At 43.0% G+C, this 24,509-nt stretch overlaps 1 protein-coding gene across 2 annotated transcripts in view; it reads left to right on the top strand.

Annotated features, from left to right (window-relative positions):
- Nucleotides 1–24,509, top strand: part of AOPEP (aminopeptidase O (putative)) — a 422,485-nt gene that overhangs the window by 299,121 nt on the left and 98,855 nt on the right. For both annotated transcript variants that reach the window (XM_053577274.1, XM_053577284.1), the window contains exons 10-11: nucleotides 1,176–1,219; nucleotides 13,197–13,257. In XM_053577274.1, the coding sequence (XP_053433249.1) occupies nucleotides 1,176–1,219; nucleotides 13,197–13,257 (105 nt within the window). The remainder of the gene's footprint in view (nucleotides 1–1,175; nucleotides 1,220–13,196; nucleotides 13,258–24,509) is intronic.

The raw sequence follows: 24,509 nt of genomic DNA, 5'->3' as shown, positions 1-24,509 counted from the left end.
AGTTGATCTGTTCTGGTTTTTTATTTTTGCCAGAATTTTTTTTTTTTTGGTTCCTTCTCACTGTGTTCACTTCCTTCCCCTACTTTCTCCTTTCTTTTCCTCCTTCTCCTTAAATTTACTTGTCTGTGTGCTTAGATGTTAGAGTGGCCAAGAGTGGCTAGTGAGGCGATGTATCTAGTCCCACCATCTTGGACTCCTTCTCCCTCAAGATACAAATTAAATGTAAATGAACATTCATATTTGAATTGTTTATATGTTATGGTATTGTGGTTATGTTTTATAAGTCCTTGTCTTGTAGAGTTATTTCTAAAAACCTTTATTGATGAAATTTTTTAAGGTTTGAGATTTTCTTCTGAATAATACAGATGGCAAGGAAGTGAAGGGACAAGATTGGCTGTGGGTTGATGAGTCCATGACAATTAATTATACTATTTTGTCTATTTCTGATTATGCTTGATATTTTCTATAGTAAAGGAAAAAATGAGTGTGTCATGTGTGTAAGTCATACCTTTAGGGTAAAAAAGTATCACGTATCACATGAACATCTCAAATGTCCAGTAACTGAGGATTTGCACAGTGGTACAAGAAGAGGCTGCAGATGGAGTCAGGGGCTTGTTAGCCACAACTGGACTTAGGATCATCTTTGTTCCTTGATTGACATACTTATTATCTTGGTATTTGTCTTTATCCATAGAACAATGTAAGAAAGTTATAAGTTAAAAGTAAGTTACTAGACTCTTAGTGTTCAGATTGCTCTGTATGTACCAGGAATATCAAGGAAAATCTCACAAAAAGTCAACCATGGGTGACTAGAAGAGGGTAACACTGTATGTGATGGCCAGCCTTTTGAAAATGGCTAAACATGAAGTGAAATAAATAGGCAATTGGGTCAGATCAAAATAACAAGCTTTTCCTCCTCCTTCCTCCTCCTCCTCCTCTTCTTCTTCTTCTTCTTTTTTTTTTGTGGTACTTACGAAACAAATCTCTTTAAATGATTGGATTGATTACCCTGTAAAATTTTAAAAAATGAATATATAGTCTATTAAGTTGGCATAGGTCTAGCTTCGCTAGCAGGTGAGTTATCAGCAGCTAGAAATGTTCAGTGTCTAGCATGGGTCCAGGCAGAGTTATTTATTAATTGACATCTTTAATGGTTTTCTTTTTTCTTATCCCAGGATTTCCTTCAAATGCTATTGGAGAACATCCCAGAAGAAAAAAGGTAAGGACCAATTTAGGAATTAAGAGGCCAGTTTTACTTTTAATGTTAAAAATGGCCCTGCCATCATTTTTGGCTTTTGACAACCTAAAAAGTTCAATCTTCTTCTCTTAATAGAGGTAGGGACCAACTTAAGCCAGTGGGAATCACAGGATAATCAGTCAGACTTTGGGATGCTGGGACCCAGCGTGTACAACTGGGGATATCTGAGTCAAGAGCCTTGAAGGTGGCGTAGGAAGCAGGCCAGGCAGTCTGTGGCCTTAGTTGCTGTAGAAAAGAATGGCGGAGAGGAAAGTTCTAAAAAGGGGATAGGCTCAGTGCCTGTAGCACAGTGGTTATGGTACCAGCCACATGCACTGAGGCTGGTGGGTTCAAAACTGGCCTGGGCCTGCTAAACAACAATGACAACTGCAACAAAAAATAGCCAGGTGTTGTGGCGGGTGCCTGTAGTCCTAGCTAATTGGGAGGCTGAGGCAAGATAATTGCTTAAGCCCAAGAGTTGGAGGTTGCTGTGAGCTGTGATGCCACAGCACTCTACGAAGGGTGACATAGTGAGACTCTGTCTCCAAAATAAATAAATAAATAAATGAATAAATACATAAATAAATAAAAAGTTAGGGTAGCTCCAGTTAGTGCAGCTTAATACAAGGAAACATTGTTTAATTGAAGGGGAAAATGTATAGTAATAAGAGCCAAGAATTCAAAGTCAGGCTCTCTTAGGTTCTAAACTCAACTCAGGTACTACCCAACTATGAGATTTGGAGCAAGTCACATCATCAGTTCAAATTTCAGCTTTTTAACCTCTCTGGCAGAGCTTTAAGGAGGATTATAGGGGCTAACATATATTTTAAAAGTAGGCATTCAATCAAGATTGAGTCGTTGTTATAATCATCTTCTATGCATTAGGCTTTGGGTACAGGATTTACACACAGTAATCATTCAGCCCTTACTACAACAATTTTCATCATCGTCATCATATTAGTGATTATTATAAGCCAATGTGTACTGAGAGTTTACTATGTTCAGACACTCATTTAATCCTCAGAACAATACTATTTGGCTTTTAATCCCTATTTTACCAAGAAAAAGTAATGCTATGCCAAGAGGTCAGTAACTGGCCTGGGATGTCCCAGCTGTCTGTATGTGATGGGGCTGCTGGAGCCCAATCAGTCTGGCTCTAGAGCCTATGCTCTTATCCAGTATGTTACAGATGAGGAAACTGAGGTGCTCAAAAGTTAGTATCTTTTCCAAGATCTCTCAGCAAGTGAGAGAAAATAGATTGGAATTATGTCTGGCTGGCTCTAGCCCATGTTCTTTTCAGGACATTGCTTAGTACGAGCTCATTGCCCTTGAAAGGATGGAGAGCCTCATTTTTGTAGGTGTCCAGTTTTAGGCTGGCTGACCATCTACAGGGTTTATAGATGAGGCTTAAGACCTATGTTATAGGTTAAACTAGGTTTACTACAACCTTCTTCTAATTTCCTATCTTAACTTAGGCCCTAAACATTTAAAGTAAATACATGAAACATAATTTCTAACAGCAAAATTGGTATTCAAACACTGAAGGTAGGGACATCCTGAGAAATTAAACATTTTTCTGAATAACATTCTCTGCTAACAGTACTCTCCTCATTTGTGACCCACAGTTTTAGCTGTGGTTTTTGCACATAACAGATTTTCAAATGTAGAAATGAATTCTTTGACACAGACATACACTTAGATCCATGCAAGGTTAGTCACCTACATGTTGATGGCTTTCTCAAGGGTAAGGTGGCAGGGCTCATGCTGCCAGACTAGGTGCACAAGAGACGTGCAAATTTGAAGAGAGGGTACAGTGGCCATGAAGCTGTGGAGGATTTTTCCTAAGCATTGAGTTTGTGCCTGGCCTTTTTAATGTAAACTTCCCTATCTTCCACCTTCTATTCAGAATGGCTCCAAATTCTTTCTTCAACAGGCAGAAATATTGTTGGTGAGTTTTTTTATACTTAGTAGTTGTCAGCTCAGAGCCTGTAGTTCAAGTGACTAAGGCACCAGCCACATACACCAGAGCTAGTGGGTTCGAATCCAGCCTGGGCCTGTCAAACAACAATGACAACTACAACCAAAAAAATAGCCAGGCGTTGTGGTGGGTGCCTGTAGTCCCAGCTACTTGGGAGGTGGAGGCAAGAGAATCGCTTAAGCCCAGGAGTTGGAGGTTGTTGTGAGCTGTGATACCACAGCACTCTACCCAGGGCAACAGCTTGAGGCTCTGTCTTAAAAAAAAAGTTGTCTATATTTTAGGGGTACATATGATATGTTGATACACACACAATGTGTAATGATCAAACCAGGGCAGTTGGGACATTCATCACGCCAACATTCATGTCTTCTTGGATTTTGGTTTGTGTGTTTGCTTAGGGTTTTGTTGTTGTCATTGTTATGGTTTTGTGTGTTTCTTTTTTGGAGACAGGGTCTTGCTCTACTGCCCAGGCTAGAGTATAGGGGCTTCAGCCTAGCTCACAGCAATTTCAAACTCCTGGGCTCAAGTGACCCTTCTGCCTCAGCCTGTTGAGTAGCTGGGATTCAAGGTACATATGACCATGCCTTGCTAATTTTTCTATTTTTTGTAGAGATGGGGTCTTGCTCTTGCTCAGGCTAGTCTTGACTCTTGAGTCAAGAGTCTCAAGTGATCCTCCTGCCTTGGCCTCGCAAAGTGCTAGGATTACAGGCATGAGCCACCAGGCCTGGCCTCACCCATCTTTATGTTGGGAACATTCCAATTTCTCTCCTCCAGCAATTCTGAACTATACAAACTATAGTTGCTCTGCTGTGCTATAGAACACTAGATCTTGTTCCATCTAACTATATTTAGGTACCCATTAAAAACACACATAAAGCAAGCCAGTGCACCGTGCAGAATTAACATACCCATATTGTTTGATAAATTCCTTTGTTTCCTTTTGATGGGGAAGATGGTCTTATCTAGGAATATTGCACAAGGCCTTAGTGATTGGCCAAGATAGTTCACTTTTCATGAGTCTGTTTAAGCAAGCGTAGGTTATTTAGGGATGGGGGTTCTGATTTACCATCCTTTTTCTTTTTTCTTCTTTTTAAAAGAGGAATATGTGTTTTGCTCAGGTGAAAAATCACATCAGATGTGGTCCTTACTCCTAAAATTAAGAACAATAGTTTACCTATAAGATACATTTTTTCTTTTCTTTGTACCTGCCCCAGAATATCTTCCTCATGACACAATGGAGGTCCTATGACAGAATGAAGCAGTTTTAGGAACTAAAGCAGAGAAAGAAAGAAAATTAATAGAAACAGTATATTATCTTCTTTAGGCTGTTACCAAAGTTTATTTCTGAGTGGTGACTATGCATTTTTTTTTTTTAGAAGAACTTCTTAGGGCATAACTGTAGCAATTTTCACTGAAGCAACAAAGTACATTTTTAGTTTTGTAGGTCTTCTCTCTTTTAATCTTCTTCATAATAAGGTTATGGAGTTCATCTGGATGGCCCCTGAACCCTCTGGCTCAGGAGACCTGGATTTTATCATTGTGAATATTTATTGAGGCTACACATCAGGCCCACAAAGAGACTTTTGTTGTAATTGTGTAAGTTAAGAGCCGCGTCCCTGTCTTAATGGTGGCCGCCAATCACCAATCACGTGCATTTTGATAGGATACCTCTTCTAGTTAGATCATGTTTTACTAGCAGGTTTAAGCTTTTTAAAAAAAAAAAAAAAAAATTCTCCTTAAAAGCTAAGGAGATTTCAGTCCTACAATGAACCTACTTCAGCAGGTATACCAGAATATATTTTGAAACTCATATATCTTCTTGTCTGCTAACTAATCTCAGAATCTAGTTCAGCTATTAAAACAGACTGTTTACCCTATTACCTATGGAACATATTGGACCAATTTTATCTAGGTCTCCAAAGGCCCCACACCTACCCCCTGAAGCCTCTAATGTTTGGCCCCTGCTGCAAACTGATCCTTAGGCACATCTGTTAGGCACGTGAGCTGTTCTGAATAGGGCAAAGTTTTTCAGATCAGACCAGTTAGTTAGTGTTCACAGACTGGCCTTGTGTGTGTCATATTACATTTGTGTTGTTCTCTTGCTTCAATACATTGAACATTCCTTACTGAGTATCTTCCATACCAAGCTTTGGGCTAGACCAGGGGTCCTCAAACTTTTTAAACAGGGGGCCAGTTCACTGACTATAGTTTAAAAAAAAACAAACAAACTATGAACAAATTTCTATGCACACTGCACATATCTTATTTTGAAGTAAAAAAGCAAAACGGGAACAAATACAATCGCACTGCCTCATGTGGCCCGCGGGCCGTAGTTTGAGGACCCCTGGCTAGAGAACAGAGAGGAATAAATCCAATGCCCAGGCCTAGGAAGCTCCTAGTCTACTGCTGAGGACATAACAGAAACAGGTCATTATGCCTCAGTGTAGGAATCGCTCTGGGGAGGTTCAGAGTCCTGGGGACACAGAGAACGGTCTCATCAGTACTAGCCTTGAGCCTTCAAGCAGAGGTACTACTGAAGAATTTAAGGATAGGAGTGTCATCAGCAGATTAGAAAGACTCCTCGAGGGGAGCAGTATCAGGAAGAGATGGGGCTGGGGGACTAGAAGGAGACCAGTTAGAAACCAACAGAGCAGTTCAGCCCAAAGATCTTGAGAGCTGAGTCTATGGCAGGAGTGGGGACAGTGGCAGTGGTGGTAGAGTTTGAGAGTAATGAACAGCTCTGTGGCCAGGCATAGTGGCTCACGCCTGTAATCCTAGCACTCTGGGAGGCCAAGGTGGGTGGATAGCTTGAGGTCACGAGTTTGAGACCAGCCTGAGCAAAAAGCAAGATCCTGTCTCTACTAAAAATAGGAAAACCGAGGCAAGAGGATTGCTTGAGCCCAAGAGTTGGAAGTTGCTGTGAGCTATGACACCACAGCACTCTACCCAGGATGACAGCTTGCAACTCTGTCTCAATAAAAAAAAAAAAGAAGAAGAACAGCTCTGAGGAATACTTCAGAGTTGCTGTATGTAAGACTTGGCTGATATTTTGTGAAAGTTCAACAGAGGCCTGACCTTTCTTTCTTGGCCACTACATTACCCTCTGAAGTAGCATTGTAAATGCAGGGGGGCAGGTGTTTGAGGAATCGGAGTGTAGCAGAGGGAGTGGAAAAGGAGAGTATTTGAAGGTGGAAGCAGAGAGACTCCATAATACAAAACTAAAAGTGCTTAGAAGAAAATCCAGACAAATCCTGGGCACCAGTCTCTCCTGTAAAAAGCCACCCCGAGAATACTTTACCCAGTGTATTTTGCCCACTCCGTATTCCAATGTTATCAAGAGCCACTGCTTCTTCTTTGCCATCAGTTATTATGTTTGTGTATGCACATTCGTGTGTTTGTTTTAATCTAATACTTTTCCTCCCGTGGGGAGCTAAGGTGTACGTGTGTCATAAATGTGACCTCAGCGATATTTATTATTTACCCAAGCACAAATGACTTGTTTTGATCAAGAAAATAAGTTACCGCATGCAAAGCTTTGAGAAGCACACTATTTACAGCCACATGTAGAGAGGGGCCTTAAAAATCATAAGTTAACTAAAGTTTTATTTTATTTTTTAATTACTTAATTATTTTTTCTTTGAGACAGAGTCTCACTCTGGATAGAGTGCTATGATGTCATAGCTCACAGCAACCTCAAATTCTCAGGCTTGAGCAATCCTCTTGCCTCAGCTCCTGGGTAGCTGGAACTACAGGTGCCCACCATAATACCCAACTAGTTTTTCTATTTTCAGTAGAGATGGGGTCTTGCTCTTACTCAGGCTGGTCTTGAACTCCTGAGCTCAAGTGATCCACCCGTCTTGGCCTCCCAGAGTGCTAGGATTACATACATGAGTTACTACATCAAACCCTAACTAAAATTTTAAAATCTATACAGAATGTAAGTTGCCTTGTAGAACAAGGGCATTTTTCATTTTAGACTCTGAGCTCTGAAGTTCTGGTGCCTGCACTTGGAGAGGTCTTTTGGTCTGTCCTTTATTGTCTGTGGAAGTTGCTGGGTCTGTGAGCTTTCCTTCAGAGGCATTGACTGTGATCTTTAGGACCTCAAGAGCGGAAGACAGGAGCTGGGGGTGATAAAGATATTTCTCTTGATCTGCAACAAGTCAACAGGCACAAGTAACAGATATGGCTAGTAACCAATTCCCCATCCTTGTCACCCCAACCTCAGAAATCAACTGAGCAAGCAAATCCAGTCATGTGCAATACCATTTTCTGGCAAGTCTGTGTTTATTTCTATTTTCTTTAACATCATGAAGAGATATACAGTTGTTCACTTTCTCAGCTCCAAATACAGTTTATTTTTCTAACCAGCATCTTGCCAGGGTGGCCTGCATGTTCTCCCCCCTGCTGTGTTAACTAAGTGCGACCACATTTATAGCTCCAGAGACTGGAGACAGACCATTGCAATACACAGTTGCCCCATAGGCTATAGGAGAAGTGAGGAAGCAGCCAGCCAGAGAGAGGGCAAAACCACCTGCCCGTTCTGAATACCCAGGAGAACTCCGGGTGACAAGGGTGCTGTGTTTCAGTAATGAGGCAGGACATACATGCTTGCGAGTGCAAATATGGAGGACAGGCCGTCATGGGTGTGTGTACTTTTTTAGCTAGCTGTGTAAAATCAATTTCCATAGTGATCAGACATGCAGAAGAGTAATTTCCTGTAAGTCCTGGGTTCTGGTTAAGTGGAAATGCTTCTGCTTGTCTGTTGTGATTATTTAAGCCACATGATCTCAGAAGGAAAAAATTCACCATTGGCTTAGACTCTTAAGTGTCTTGATTTGAAAAAGTCAGCTTTTAGCTTTCCCATTGCATATCTCCAAGCCCAGACCTAAAAATTCACCCACGCTTTCACCTCAATAATTATAATCAAAATACCAAAAGCTACATACATGTTACCTTTTTTGCCTAAAACATGTAGTCCATTTTTTTTCCTGAAAATTAAATATTTTATTACTGTCTCTTATAATTTCCTTGGGAAGTAAGGTCACTTACTGTACCTTTTAAAAAAGTATTGTTTTTTGCAACTAAAGTTAGTGGTTTCATCTTCCTCTCAAAATAAATTGACATCTTACCCCAGCAGTCACCAAATGGGGTGTGACTGGATGCCACTGTGATATCTGCACTGACGCTGGGAATTTAGAAAACTGGGGAGTTTTTTCATTTTTTTTTTTTTAATTTCAGAACATGGGGGTACACGTGTTTTCGTTACGTCGTTTGCTTTGTACACCATAAGCCAGAGACAAAAGTGTGCCCTTCCCTCAGAAGTGTGCATTGAACCCCTTAGGCGTGAATTTACTTATCCCCCGCTACCCACCTGCTTAATGTCTTTTGTAACAACCTGGGGGGATCAGAACAGAAGATTCTTCTGAGCAAAGTATCACAAAAATGAAAAGACAAACACCCCACGTACTGGATACCAGGTTGGAAGGAATTGACCGACACTTACACGCACACATGGAAGGGAAAACTGGATTTTTTCTTGAACCCTCTGGCCTGACTTAGGCCAGAGTCATCCTGTGCTACACTTTCTCCATTTGCTAAAAAGCCACACAACAATTGACCCTCACTTCACAAGGATATTATGAGAAATGAAATGATAATGGTTATAAGATGCTTTGAACCTTTCTAAAGGAAAATGATCTGAAAACACATGTTTTCTTCATTCACGGGAAAGTCTCCTTCGCTCCTGTGTGCAGCTGACCCATGAACTCTCTTGCTCTCACACTTTTGCCCACCCATGCCCAGTGGTCTCTCCGCTTCAAAAATGTAATGAAAGGGCTGACAAACAGGACACCTGCAGCAGGAGGGAGCCCGCCTTCAGCAGGGGGAGTCAGTGTGGTTAGGAGCAGCCACAGGCTCTCTCCCCTTCTGCAGGCTTGTCTGTACCATAACAGAAAGAAACGCTGGGGCTTCCTAGCCAGGCACCGCAGGTTCAAATCCCAGCCCTTCAAGTACCTATGTGGTCTTGGATAAGTTTCTCAGCCTCTCAGAACCTTTATAATAATATTGGTTCTGCACAGTTTTTATAATGTATAAATGAGAGTTTTGTCAATAGGTACATAGTAGGTATTCAATAAACTACTTTTATACCTTTACTTGGCGGTGAATAGAGGAGTTTTTTGTGCTTTGTTTTTAGTGTCACTGTATATTAGTTTCCATGTGTACAGTTCCTACATGTGTGAGGCAGAATTTGCCTTAATACTTGTCAATGAAGTAAACCTCAGGGTTGCTGTAGACTGTGGCACAGGCTGACTGTGTGCAGCCACATACTCTCTATGGAAAGTTGGCCTGCAGAGGTTGCTGGGGCCCATCGTACACACACCATCTCCTAGACTCCAGCAGGACCTCTCCAGCACTGCACTCCAGGTCTGTCCCCAGCCACCTTGAGCTCTTACTCACTGCCGAAACACACTCCAGATGCTACCAGGTGGCCCTCCCTGCCTCCAGCTTCTTCCCCCTAGTCACGCTTCCTTGCCTCTGTTTCTCTGCCAGGTCATTCTGCTCCCATGCTTCAGAGCCTCCCTGATGAAGCCAAGGCCTCATGGCAGGGACCCTGGTCGTCACAGGACACCCTGTTTCCTTCTTCCCCCATCCTGGGGGCTAGACCAGCTAAGCTAAACGGTGTCTGCATACCGTGGCGTGGGTATTCCTGCTGTCTTTGCCCAGGATGAGCTTTCCCTCCATCCCAGTCGGCCCTTCCCCACTAGGACACAGTTCACACATGGCTTCCTCAAGGAGCCTCTCCTGGGACAGCTGCTGTTGCCGTCTGTTATGTGTTCCACCGAAGCAGGTGTCTCCTCCTCCACCCCTGGAGAATTGTCATCTCTACGAGTACCGGCAGCATTCTGCCTGGTGCCTATCACCTTGCCCCTTATGACAGTCACTCCCTGGGTTTTTCCGTCTCAGCTCTCTCATGCCCAGTAGGCATCCACCCAATGTTCCCCACCTAGAGAAGTCTGCCTGTTCTTCAGTCCTCTCTGGTGGAGACTCGGGGCCTCACTCAATAACATTCCAGGACTCGACTCCCCAGCCCCTCCTCCCTGCCTCCCCTAGAGGAGTATCTTAGAGCAGCAATTCCCCACAGGAAATTGATGTCCCTGTCCTCATATTCCCTCCTCCATGGTGATACACAACAGCTGTTCACCGTCTTTTGTGAAATCACTCAGAAATGGCAATTAAGTCACCCGTCGGTGTCTTCTGCGGGAGGCTTAATCCCAGTTCCTTTTCTCCCCTCAAGGATGCAGGGCGTTTGCCTCTTTCATCATCACTGCTGCTCTTTCTAGATCCTGCCCACATTCTGCTTCTCCTTCTCAGCTGTCTTACTGGGAAAAGACCTATTTTCCTAGCATGCTGCAGTGCCTTGGCACTCAGCGCAGGAGCCCGCCTCTCACTTGCCTTTCCTGGGATCTCTTCAAGGATGGGAAGCGGGAGCTTTGGGTCCAGGCACAGAGGGGAGGGACTTTCTCTGGCTGAAAAGGAAACCAGTACAAGACACTTCCCTCCCTATGCCCAAGGGAACTTGATTTTTCTGGTGAAAGTGGGAGGCTGAAAGTTAGGCTAGATCCTGTAATTTACACTGAAAGTAAGACTACGCAGTTGCAGCCCCATTCTCATTTGACATGAATGCAGACCGTCCCCACCTTACCTGCCCCTGCATATGCCTCTGGAGAGGACAGTCGCCGGGGGGGAGGCACCGAGGTACCCACCTTGCCTGCCCTGATTTAGAGGCACAGGCTTGTTTTTTTCCCTAACCCTCCCCATTGGTGCTTTGCTTTAAATTAGCAGTGTTTTTCAACCCTTTTTTTTTTTAATCTCACCACACACTTAAGCCTATAGTTAAACTTCCACAGGGCACTTAAATTATGTTGCTCAAAAAACAGTTAAAAAAATAATATATTTACTGTGCTTTGAACATGGTTCACAAATAATTTAATTAATGATCAGTTGAAAATCACTGCTCTCACTGGTCAGTTAGCCCCACCCTCTTCCTGCTGGAAGATCAGTAGTGCTCAGTAATGGCATCCCCAGCCCTTCTCCCAAGCAAATCGGGCTCCAGAAAGAGCCGAGAACTTACTGAAGGCTCTGAGAGCTGCCTTCCTTCTTCGAGTCGCCCCCACCTCCACCACACCCACATGTGGTGTGCGCACACACACTCTCACAGCTAATGGGGTCTTGGCCATTCACATGGAGATTGTCGCTGTTAAATGACAACTAAGACCCAGTGATGGTGGCATGAGCCTTTGCTAGGAGGCATGTTCAGTAATCTCACTGAGTTAGGAACCTGGAGCACGGAGAGAGGCAGTCACATTCCCTCTGTCCACTACTGTCCCTTTTCCTTCTGCCTCATAGTCCCACAGAGAGGCATATCATCTTTCATATGAATGTACGTATACCACTTTCTCTGCATCAGCTTGGATTTCCTTCCCTGTATTTTTTATCTTTTTTTCTGTTTTGAAATAGCAATAGTTTCCTCCTTAAGCAATTTTTGCCTTTGCCCTGGCCGAGGAAGGCAAGGTGTATCAGTGACCAGTGGCGGGGGAAGAAAAGGAAGAGAAAATCAGTCATTTCCTTCTTTCCCCAATCCCACCCAAGCCCTCCCTCCCTTACTTTGTAACTACTGCCCACACTCCCCACAAGGTCAGAGGTCAGGGGTACACTTGACCGTCTGTTCTTTAACATTACACGTAACACTGTATTTTTTCACAACTTCTACAATTGCAAAGAGGTGGGAGATGGAAAGTATATATAGTTACATAATTGTATATAATAATATAGTTTATAACTTACAAAATTTAAAAAGATGCAGAGCTTACCAAGTTATAAATATCTTACTGGTAAAGGTGAATATTATCTTAAACAGGAATAATTTTTATTGAAATAAAAATAAAAAATATCTATGAGGATCCTCTTTCATTCATTCAAATAAAAAATATCTATGAGGATCCTCCTTCATACCAGGAGTTGTTTACTCCAAGTTCTGGGATTACATCTCAGAGCTTTGATCTGGGTAACAAACAGTTAAGAGTCAAGTAATCAAATAACTCTCAGTCACAAACTGTGATGGGATGCTGTGATGCTAAGGACAGGGAGAGTGATGGATGTTAGGTACACCAGGGAGGCCTTGCTTCAGCCTGGGAGGAAGGCAAGAAAGACCTTCCTGTAAGCGGTGAGTCCAGGCATGAGAAGTGATCTAGAAGACAGTGGAAGATGGGTTTGTTTTAAACAGCATTAGCCAAGAAAGACAGGAAGACACAACCTAAAGGCTGTTGACCCTAAATATATCAGATACTTAGTAAGTTTAAGGAGTTGTCAAGTCAGCAGGGCATGAAAGCAAAAGAATTTCAGCTGACTTCGGATCAGACATAACAAGTAGCCTTAATACGTCAAGTAAAGCAAAATGTGGGCCTGCTTGAAAACCGACCATGGAAGCCACACTGATTCCGTGTATCTGAGCCGCTCTGTGGTCTGATAGTGATCTGCATTGTGTTTGCTTGTTGTAGTCCATCATTGCTGTAAGTACAGATTTCAGGGTGATTGATGTAGTAAATGCTACAATGTTCAGATTCTACTTTGCTTCACCACTCTCCAGGAAGCAGTCGAGCCTGGTATGTCCTATAAATATGCCTTATCCTCCCTAAATTGGCTTTCCTCAATTGAAAAGTTCTTTCAAAGCATTAAAGGCACCTGTGACATTGCATCTGCAGTCTTCGTGTTCATGGTGCCCGTTGCCGTTGATGAGAAGCTGCGCTGATGCGACTGGGTTCCCTTCCCCACTTTAACCCAGGAGAGCATTGCCCTTTCTCCAAAAAACGGTTACTTCCAGACGATTGGTGTTATGATGTGCCCAAGTAATTAGAACTAGTCTGTGTAACAAGTACTTGGTAGCTTTTTAATCCTTTACTTTTTGTTGTTTTATTTTTAAAGGCTTGAGTTGTCTGTTGAAAACATCTTCCAAGACTGGCTTGAGAGTTCTGGAATACCAAAGGTACACTTAGAAGAATGATTTAAAACAGTCTGGGGACAACAGTAAAACTTGCTTCTTGGCATATCAATTGTGACAATGATTTCTGAACACATGCGCAGAACAGAGTGCCTGTCACTGAGTTGGACTAGCCCTAAGTCAGAAAACTACTGGTCTCCCTACCCCTTTTTAGCTTGACATCACAGGTCGTGCCTCTCACCACTGTTTCAAATGACTTTGGTGTTATAGGTAGACGTAACAGGAGCCCCTGCGCTGTGTTAAATGCGGTCTCATAAAGCATGGCATATATTATGGGTAGAGTCTCCAGGTAACAGTCGAATGCCTCCTGTGGGGAGCAGCAGGTCTCATCCTTTGCTTTTAGGATGTAGCCAGACCAGTGATCTGGGTGTGTGTGGCTTTCCTCTTCCCCAACATGCCTGCACTGGACATCCTCCCCTGGTTCTGCAGCAGGTCCTTGCCTCAGGCTGGCCTTCTCACCTGGATGACCTGTTTAGTTTCATTTCTCTGTCTTAGGAACCTGGGCTCACTCCTACTCAAGATTTTCTTCTCTCCTTCTATGTCCGTCCATGGGTAACTCTAAGGGAGAAATTTCCTAGCCAGCCCCAGCTCCATGGGAATCACCTGGCTTGGAGCCTCCTATTCCCTTCCACTTCCCAGGGCCTGCACTTCCCAAAACCTGTTGGACAGCCCAGGCCCCCTCACCACCTTAAATACTGCCCCTAGTAAAAGTCTAGTAGGACCTGGGAAATTGGAGGGTGGCATCCCAAATGGGTGGCCAAAGGATCCTGGAGGCCTGGAGTTTTCCCAGTCTGTAGTCCCCAGAGCAGCTGCAGACAGGGCCTGACGCATCCTAGTGGGCGTTGGACCTGGGGCAGACCCCCATGGCAGTGAGAAACTTTGCCCCTGGGCCCAGGCAAGCAGCCCCTTCAGCCGGCTCGTTTCTAGTTTCATGACTGGTTATATGAGCTTCCTCTAGGGAGTGTCTGAATGTCAATGAATGTCTGTGAACCATGAAATGAAGGAGCAGGAGGGGCTGTTCTCTATTACCTTTTCATCCCTCTACTCAAATCTTTGTCCTTCCCCACCACATGGGCGGGGGAAGGGGGAGGAATGTAGGCCACCAGCCACCATTAGCTCATTCCTAAAAAAGGACACTTTGCCTTCAGTTCAGGAATGTGTGTCACCTGTTAGAAGTTATTTGTTTGGCCCAATCCTTCTGGGAGCAAAAAGTAAAACAAAACAGGCACGGGACAAGGTAGCCCCGAGTCCAGGGAGGCAGTACTTTCCACTCATGTGAGAATGAGGTCCTGTGGTTTCTAAGAAGGCGACCTCCAGACCAGACCACTCACAAAAATCCAGGGCAAACAAGTTAAGGTTTGTCTGGTTGTAAATAGCCAAGCCTTGCCCTTCATTTTTAGATGGGGATGGGGTGGGTTGGGGAGCCTTTTGCTTGGTGTTCCTAAGCCAGGTCATCTCAATGCTCACAGACATTTAGTGTGGCCTGGAAGCAGGGAAGGGTCCCAGGCTGGCAGAGCCAGCTCCCGAATTTCCTGGCCTGAAACAACAAGGCTGCTGTTTGCAGCAGATAGCCCCTGGGGAAGGGAAAAGAAAGAGTCCTTAATCCCATGCCCAGAAGCAAGCGCACCCCACTTGGGTTGTGGCGCTGGGGCTGACCCTCTCACTGCCAGGGGCCATGTAATTTCCCCTGGAGAGGAGGTGGCTTTGTCACTAGCAGGAGGCTTTTGCTTTTCATTAAAAGGGGGAGGGGTATGTGGAAGAGAGATTTGCCTCTGAGCGGTACATTTTTTCCAAAAGTCTAGTTGCATTAGTGATAGCTTATAGTGTAGACAGGAATCTCTGCTATAAACTGACAAAACCTGCTGTCAAAACAGCCAGGTGCAGTGAGGCCAACCAGCTATAAATTGTCTTTAAGACCCAATTGGTATTTCCTTGGGTGCTTAACTGTTCAGTAAAAATAACAGCGCCAAGACAGAAAAGGCCCTGATTTAGTGCACATCTTTCCATTGGTGAATGATCAGATGGCATCTTTTCATCTCTTCTGCCTGTTTTCTGCCATTATTTATACGGCTGCTGCTGATTTACCTACTCTCAGCCACTGTCCCACTCCTTGAGAGTTTCTTCTTGTTTCCACCTCAGTGAAAGCCTCGGTGAGGGGCTGAGACCCTCTAGTTGCAGGAGCCTGGCGGTGAATGGGACACCTTGTTCTTTGCTCCTGTCATTGTAATATAAAGTTACTAGTGTGCTTGCCCTGGAATGACAACCAGAGCACTGAAATTTCTCTGATGCTCTTTGTTCTTGTTAAAAATTTCTGTCCACCAGCAATTGAAGTCATTCATGACAAAAGAGTAACGTTCTACTGGTGAAGTTTTCATTCCACAGGTTACAGAGGCTTTTTGTCTTCTATCAGGTTGCCTTGTGGTTGGCCTCGATTTTCCTTTTTGGCCACATTGAATGGAAATCATTTTTTTTTTTTTAAGTGAAAATAGCTTCAGCAGCAATAAAAGTAAGCATGAACCCCAAAGAAGCAAAAGAAATTGTATTGAAACCTCTTTAAGGAACACCCTAACCATATAACCTTTGGCCTTGCAAAGAAATTGTAAATTGATTATACCATCATTATGATAGATGATTTCTTTTTACAACATTTTTTTCTGGTTATAGAAATATCACACATTTACTTGGAATTAAAAATAAGTTTGCAAATAAAAAAATAAAAATGACCCAGAGACAAATTTTGATATACATTCTTTTGCTCATTGTTCTGGCTGTATACAAACACATATTTTACCCTCTTCTTTCTCTCCCTTTTTGACAGTAAAAATAATATGCTCTCTGTAGCAAGTTCAAACGATAGCAAAATATAAAATGTAAAAGCTCTTGCCCTCTTCAGTCTTACTCCTGAGAGGGAACCTGTCCTGATAACAGCTTGGTGTGTGTCCTCCCACTTGTTCTCCGTGCTGAACAGCATGTAGGTGCATATCCTTTTGAAATAAAATTAGAATCTTGTCTTCCAAACTTAAAAGTTTCATTTAAGAATATATCTTATGTAGTTTCTCACAGCTCTTAATATAATTCAAGAGCAATAATTTTTAACAGCTGCATCACTTCCTAATGAGTAGTTCCATAATTGAATTTATTCATCCTGTCCACTGTTAGAATAGGATACTGTACATCGTTTCTCAGAATTCTGCTAATTTGGTAGCTGGCTCTATTAATAGATTTTGATTTCTTTTCATGTCTGCCCAAACAAAGGTCCTTCTCTATCTCATATGCACATATATTCCCATCCTCTTTTAAAACATTTATGCACAAATATACTAGAAATAACTTTTCTCCATCCAGCCTGTCTTCCGTGCTCCTTATTTTAGGATACTCCTGCCTTTCTTTGATTTCCTCTCTACACTGCCGAGTCCTAAGGTCCTTCTGTACGTACTTAATATATTTCTGATTTTCTTTCTCTTCCTAGCACCTTCACCATTTGTTAAATTATATTTCACTTGAACTAGTGCAGTAGCTAATTGATCTTTTAGCTGCCAGGCTCTTCCCTTTTCCATTTATCATTCATATCAAGGCCAAGTGAATCTTCACAAGACAGAGCTGAGATCCATTCTTCTCACTAGAAACTTTTTCCCCATTGACAATTTAAGACGAACTCTTTGCCTTGCCATTTGAGACTACCAGCAGGACTGTCCACAGCTACCTTTTTTGAACCTTATTTTCCACCATTCTGAGGATATGCCCAACCATAATTGCCAATATACAAATATTTGTGAGCTTTCCCACTGGTCTTCCTCTTCACGTGCCCCTTTCTCTCTTTGAAAGGCTTTCTTTAGTGTATCTCATACCATCCCCTACCCTCCAGCCCCGGAGACAAGGCTTAGGGCTGACTCGCCTTGCAGTGCCTCTCGTGAGGCTCATTTGTTTTGGCCTTTGCGCATGTGGAGTTCAGTGGCTCACCGTCCAATACAGTAGCTGCCTGTGCTTGTGAAGCACCTGAAATACGTGTAGTGCACTTAAGGGGCTGAATTTTTAATCTTAATTGAAATCTTATAATTTACTTGTTGTTTGGGACAACCTGGGTCTGTGACTGAATCTACTTTTTCTACTATTAATTTTATGAAATATAAATACAGACCAAGCATTAGTGAATGGAAGGTAGCATCCAAATTGTGATGAACTGTGAAAAGACATCAGATTTAGAAGACTCAGTACAAAAGTGAAGGTAAATATTTCATCGTTTTTTAAAAATAGTGGTGACATGTTGAAATGATAATATTCTGGATACAGTACAACTTAATGAACATATACCCAATAAAATATACTATCAAAATTAATCATACCTGCTATTTCCTACTTTTTATTTTATTTTTTTGATATAGAGTCTTCCTCCAGGCTAGAGTGCTGTGGTGTCATAGCTCGCCTCAACCTCAAACTCTTAGTTAGGCTCAGGCGATCCTCTTGTCTTGCCTCCCCAGGTAGCTGGGAGCACAGGTGCCCACCACCATGCCCAGCTAGTTTTTCTATTTTTAGTAGAGGCAGGGTCTTCCCCTTGCTCAGGCTGATCTCGAACAACTGAGCTCAAGCAATCCACCTACCTTAGGCTCCCAGAGTGCTAAGATTACAGGCACGAGTCACCAGAACTGGCATATTTCCTACTTTTTAAATGTGGCAACTGGGAGATTTTAAATGACACACGTGGCTTGCGTACATTTCTATGAATAGAGATGTTTTAAAGCTATTAGTTGCATTGAAATCTGAGCACATAATGCCTTAAAATCACCCACAGAATAGATATGATTGAAACCCACTGTATTTTTATCAAACATGTGGGTAAAGATGAAGCTGGCTAATCTGTTGACACCCTTTAGTCCTTCATGGCAGCACAGATAATCACATCCACAGGTGGAGGGGGGGGGCGTGCTGGGTTTGCAGCAGGCACTCAGAGGGCATGAACTAGTGAGTAGTTGTGCATCAGCTCTCAGTCTCTACTCCCAGCACACCTGTTTCCTAAGCTGTGAACCTAGGCACACCGCCTCAGATGAACCTCACAGCCTTATCAGTGCCTCAGTCTCCTCTTTGGGCATGTGTTTGGCAGCCGTTAACTGGCAAAACCCTCAGCCAGGGTAGCAGCAAGGAGGAGAGAGAAATGGATCATAGGCTGGCTGCATAATGTGTCCCAGAAATAGGCAGAAATCAACTTGGGTTCCCAACCTTGCTCCTGAATCTCATAATTTTTAGAACAGCAGGTTATTGTGTCATTTTGGGAACATGCCACTTCTTTCCAAGCAAACACCTGCAAGTTGCCAAAGGCCACACAAGCAAATGATAGAAAACTTAAGTCATGTAGGGAAAATGCTGTAGTCACAAAATTGAAGAAACTAGATTAGATACAGTGCAAGCGGCTTTAGGTCATTGTAGCCACAATGTGCCTTATAGCATGGAGAAAACCAGCTGGTTTCTTAGGGGAATAACTTGTAGGCGTCTATTAGTCACATATTATGTAATATTATCTACATAACTTTAAAGCCCATTAGGATACTCCATCTCAGTGGTATCTGTAAGAATTCTGCATTTAAAGGTGAAGAAAACTGGTTATTTTGCAAATTCTAGAGAAAAATGTATTTTTCAAATTATATGTACTAGGCCATCTTTTATATCGATAATAATGCAGTACACTTTTTGAGCACCTAATAATTTTGCTGTCAATTTTGCCAGTAGTTCAACTCAAATTTTCTAAGTGACTAAACTTCTTGTCAAGGATCCTTAAAGATAACATTGGATAGCTCCTAGGGCCTTACTGGGGGCAGCACCCAAAATGTCTATGAGTCATCACGGTCAGTCACTTTCTGTTCATTGAAGTGCCTGACCCTCTCGACCAGCTCTTCAAATTGCTATACTGCTCAGCAGAGTCACAAGAGATAGGGAGACAGTTTATTAAATTCTTTTATTTTAATTTCGTTCATTTTTGGCATCTGTGGCTTAGTGCTTATAGGGGTTTGCTAGGGCTGCCTTAACTGAGTTATCATGGATGGGGTAGCTCAAACAACAGAGATTTATTTCTTGTGGTTCTGGAGGCTAAAAGTCCAAGATCAAAGTGTAGGCAGGTTTGGTTTCTCCTGACACCTCTCTCCTTGGCTTGAAGTTGGCTGCCTTTTCACTGTGTCCTCGCCTCCTGTGTCCTTTTAACTTGGTCTTTCCTTTGTGCACACATGTCTCTGTCTTCATTTCTTTTTTTTATTTTTTACTTTTTTTGAAACAAAGTCTTTCTTTGTCACCCTCAGTAGAGTGCCGTGACATCACAGCTCACACCAACCTCAAACTTCTGAGCTCAAGAGATCCACTTGCCTCAGACTCCCAAGGAACTGGGACTACAGGCATGTGCCACCATGCCCGGCTCACACATCCTCTTTTTTTGTAAGAATACCAGTTATTTTGGTTTAGGGTGGTATTTTTCAACCTTTTTTATCTCATGGCACACTTGAACCTATAGTTAAACTTCTGCGGCACATGTAATGAAAAAAAGAGTAAAAAAAAAGAAAATACTTATTGTGCTTTGAACTTCTTTCACAAGTAATTTAATTAGTGATCTTTAAAAATTTTTGTGGCACACTTAAGATCCTCTCATGACACATCAGTGCACCATAGCACAGTGGTTGAAAATTCCTGGTGCAGTGGCTCATACCTGTAATCCTACCACTCTGGGAGGCTGAGGCGGATGGATTGCTTGAGCTCAAGAGTTTGAGAACAACCCGAGCAAGACTGAGACCCTGTTTCTACCAAAAATAAAAAAACTATGGGCGGCGCCTGTGACTTAGGGAGTAGGGCGCCGGCCCCATATGCTGAGGGTGGCGTGTTCAAACCCAGCCCCGGCCAAACTGCAACAAAAAAATAGCCGGGCATTGTGGCTGGCGCCTGTAGTCCCAGCTGCTTAGGAGGCTGAGGCAAGAGAATCGCGTAAGCCCAAGAGTTAGAGGTTGCTGTGAGCCGTGAGACACCACAGCACTCTACCGAGGGCGGTACAATGAGATTCTGTCTCTACAAAAAAAAAAAAAAAAACTAGTTGGACATTGTGGCAGGCCCCTATAGTCCCAGCTACTGGGGAAGCTGAAGCAAGAGGATCGCCTGAGCCCAAGAGTTTGAGGTTGCTGTGAGCTGTGACACCATGGCACTGTACCCAGGGCAACAGAGTGAGACTCTGTCTCAAAAAAAAAAGAAAGAAAACCACTGGTTTAGGGCCTATCTGTATGACTTCATTTACCTTAATCACCTCTATAAGACCCTATGGCTAATAAAGTACACATTTTGAGGTACTGGGGAGCAGGACTTCACAATACATGAATTTCAGTTACACCAAAGTTTATTCTCAGTACTTGTCTGACTATTTCACCTGTCTGAATCCCTTTAAAATGGCCAGAAGAAATCACTGAAGGGCAACCTCACTGTATCGTATTCCCCTGTGGGTGAATATACTTTAGGTATATTTTCTGGTCCAAATGTATCTATTCCACTAACTACTAGTCTGGTAGTGTGAGACAGAAATAAATGTGGGAAGGGTATGAAGGCCTGTGCTGGGTGTTGCATATTACTGAGGGCATCTGATTTGACACTATCCAAACATATTAACCTCTTCACAGCACAAGGCACCACAAGGAAATACGACACATTTTCCTTTGGTGCTCCCAAATGAAAACTCCATGTCTTTCCGTCTTCTATCTCTTTTCAAAACCTGATTGCCAGAAAGAATTTGAGTCTCATTCATAGTAGTCTAAGACTAGATTCCAAGTGAATAGCAAGAATGAGAAGTGTTTCCTCTCCCTCAAAGATTTCCCTTGTTAAGTGTCAGAGCTGAGGCTTCCACAGTAGAACTGTCAGGCATCCAGCCCAGATGGCTGCTATTTGCAACAGGAAGCTTCTTCCAGGAATCAGACCTCTCAGCTCAGTGCCTACCGTCCCTTCTTCCCATGTATCTAACCCATACATCTACTCTTTTTGAGGAACTAGCGGATGATTCAAACATGAGAGAAATATAGGCTTTGCCCTTAGGCCTTTAAAATTCACTAGGAAAAATCAATACACAAACAACTAGCTTAAGGCAGAAAGCAATAGGTAGTGAAAAACCGATTCTTAGAGTTTAGAAGAAAGAGGTCATTCCCTTCTATGGAAGCAGAGAGGGTGGAGGTACCATTTGAAGCCAGTCTTCAGGGACAGGTGGAAATGGGAGGGAAGGCCTTTGCGGGTACCGTGAGCACCATAACCAAAGTGAGCTGAGGAACATTATTCTACATTAACAGGTAGGTGCCTTTAAAGGAGTAAGAGTGGAGCCACATGAAACAAGCACCAATTCATGTCATACAGATGATGGCCCAAATCCTGCTCATGATGGCAGAGAACAGTGGGAAGCTGACCAGGAAGGCTGAGGCCTGTGTCCATCAGGATGCCAGACTGGACATGCATTTGTAAAGTGCGCTCAAGGGAAGGTAGTGGAGGATGAAGTGGAGGATAAAGGTAGTGGTAGTGGAGGATAAAGAACATTGGAGAACTTTTCCCTTTAAAAAGAATAATAATTCTGGATGGGTGTGGTAGCTCACGGCTGTAATCCTAGCATTCTGGAAGGCCACAGTGGATGGATTGCTTGAGCTCAGGAGTTGGAGACCAGCCTGAGCAGGAGTGAAACCTATGTCTACTAAAAACAGGAAAGCTGGGGGTGGGGGGGGGGGAAGGCATGTTAAGCGCCTGTAGTCCCAGCTACTTGGGAAGCAGAGGCAAGAGGATCCTTTCAGCCCAGGAATTTGAGGTTACTATGAGCTGTGACGCGACAGCACTCTACCCAAGACAACAAAGTGAGACTCAGATTTAAAAAAAAAGAATAAAAATTCTGAACTTGTCCAGGTGGATTTAGACCTTTTGGGTATGACACTGTAGAGAGAAATCTGTATTTGCTTGATGGACTAAGGCTAAACCTGTCCTACCTTTTGAACCATAAGGAAAAAGAGGCAGAAGCCATTGGCTTTGAAAAGAGTGTTTAGAGTGGCCATGCACGTGTGGGTTTTGATGAAGAGACAAGTCTGCATTCTTGCTGGAAGAGTAGTTTTGCAGGCTTGGGTTAGAGGCCCTCAGGGAGACTTACCTGGTTGTGGGAATCATCCAGGAGGCTGTTTAAAACCGTAGAACCCAGACTCGCTCACACCTACTGAATCAGAAACTACATAGGTAGGCTGGGACTGGTTGATATAATCTATAATTATGTTATATTCTAGAATATATTCCATCAAAAGGAATTTCTTTTCTAAGTACAATCTAAACCCTTAGAACCCTTCAATTTTATACTCTTCCTGAGTGACCCAAATATTTGGCTTTGCGGTTTAGCTTATTTGTTCAAGCAATACACCAAGCATTGTGGGAGACAGTGGACATACAAAGCTGAAGGGGCACAGGCCCTGCCCACAGGCTCACGGTCTGTGGGAGCATCTGCAAACCAACCATTGTTCACCAAGTGCACAGGAGGGCCCCACCCTAGAGTCCGAGACCTGAGAGGAACCATCAAGTTTGACTTCCTGCATCTGCTGTGTTCTGCTAAGCCTGTAAGAAAACAACATACTTGGAGGCAGGAGACTCAGCTGCTAATTCAGTTACAACTTGGCTAGCTCGTTGTGCAAGGAGCCAGTGTGATTGTCCTCAAGGTGTAAAATCTGGTGGGCAATATTTGGACATATGGGCATTACCTGTTTTGCAGGCTTTTAAATATTACAAACCCCCAGAGAGATTTACTTATGGAAGGACTATTGCATCCCTCATAATGAGCAGGGCCATTTAATAGGATTTCATTGTAATGGTGCTTTATTTTATAGAGAGAGCTCTGTACAAAGGAATAATATAAACTCAAAGAATTAGGGCAAAGATAACAGCTTCAGAATATAAACCTTCTGTCAGTAGGAAAAGATCTGATTCTGCTTTTTAAGAACCGCCCCATTCTCTCCTTTATTAGACTGAAGACTACTCTGGTAGAGTCTTCCTCAGAAGCAGATTACTTGTGCCTCATGCTCTTCCCACACCTGGCCGGGACAGCCCCAAGAAGCAGCCATTCAGTGAGTGGCACATGTAGGTGCACACACATGCACAACTCCTTGGCTATTGGACACTGCACAGCATCACTGCTCATCCTGATGGTAATTAACAGCAGCGTCCAGGGCCTCTGGGTCAGCAGCTGCCATGATGGCCCTCCATAAAGCTCACAGTAACTGCCACTGGAGCACCCTGCTGGCAAGGAAGGCCATTTGGAACACGTGGCTACTTTTAGCACACAGGACTTACTTTCCTTTCTCCTTTGTGAAAGCCATGGAAGCCAGGTGTATGTTTAATATCTTCACGGAATAATATTTCTTAGGTGTTGCCTCTGTTGCTTCATGGTTCTGCTTTTTAAGAACTGATCTTAAACATAGTTTTTTCTGATATTATATGACTTTCATTCTGCTGTGGGAATGATTCTTCTGGAACAGTGCATCTTCTTCTGAATGTGGGGGGCTGAGCCCTAGGGAAGGCAAGGTCATTTGCCCAATCTCATGGCTCTAGTTAGTGGCAGAGCTGAGACTCAGCTCATCAAACTAAGGCATTTTTGTATTTTTCCACAGACTTGTTCTTAAGCCAACTCAGCTTGGTCCCAACTTTGCCTTAGTTTTTACAAAGACTTGTAAATAGACAATAAAGGAACACAGCAGAGAGCCCCGAGGTGATGATTTTTTAAATTAATCAATGAGTGCCCTTTTTCTTGAGACTATTCATTCCTATTCTTTAAGAATGTGGACCTCGCTTTTCACGGCTTTTCCTAAATATGTGTCCCTCTTTCACTGGACATTTTTAAACAATAGCCCTATCTATCTGGACTGAATATTTTGCATAGGAAATACTGGGCTTTATTGTATCAAAGAAATGGTATAATTTGGGTGTGAGCGATTGTGAGTATGTGTAGCAATTAGTCTGTCTTTGCTTTTGGATAGACACAGCCTTTCCTCCCTTGAGATGGACACAAAATTAAATAATAAATACCAGACCGCCAAAACAAATGAATGGGAAAAAACAAACGGTCAAACAAAAAGTGTCCTTATGTACCTTCTGAAGTATTTAAGGGCTGTTTCTCAGATCCTCTTATTTGCTTTCAAAAGCAAACATCTAACTAGAGTCCCAGTCTTTCACCCTAACCTTTCTTCTCCTGTGCCGAATAGAGCAGAAGAGTGATG

Source organism: Nycticebus coucang, chromosome 2 (assembly GCF_027406575.1).
Source record: "Nycticebus coucang isolate mNycCou1 chromosome 2, mNycCou1.pri, whole genome shotgun sequence".
Taxonomy (NCBI): domain Eukaryota; kingdom Metazoa; phylum Chordata; class Mammalia; order Primates; family Lorisidae; genus Nycticebus; species Nycticebus coucang.
This window is presented reverse-complemented; position numbering and strand designations above follow the sequence as displayed.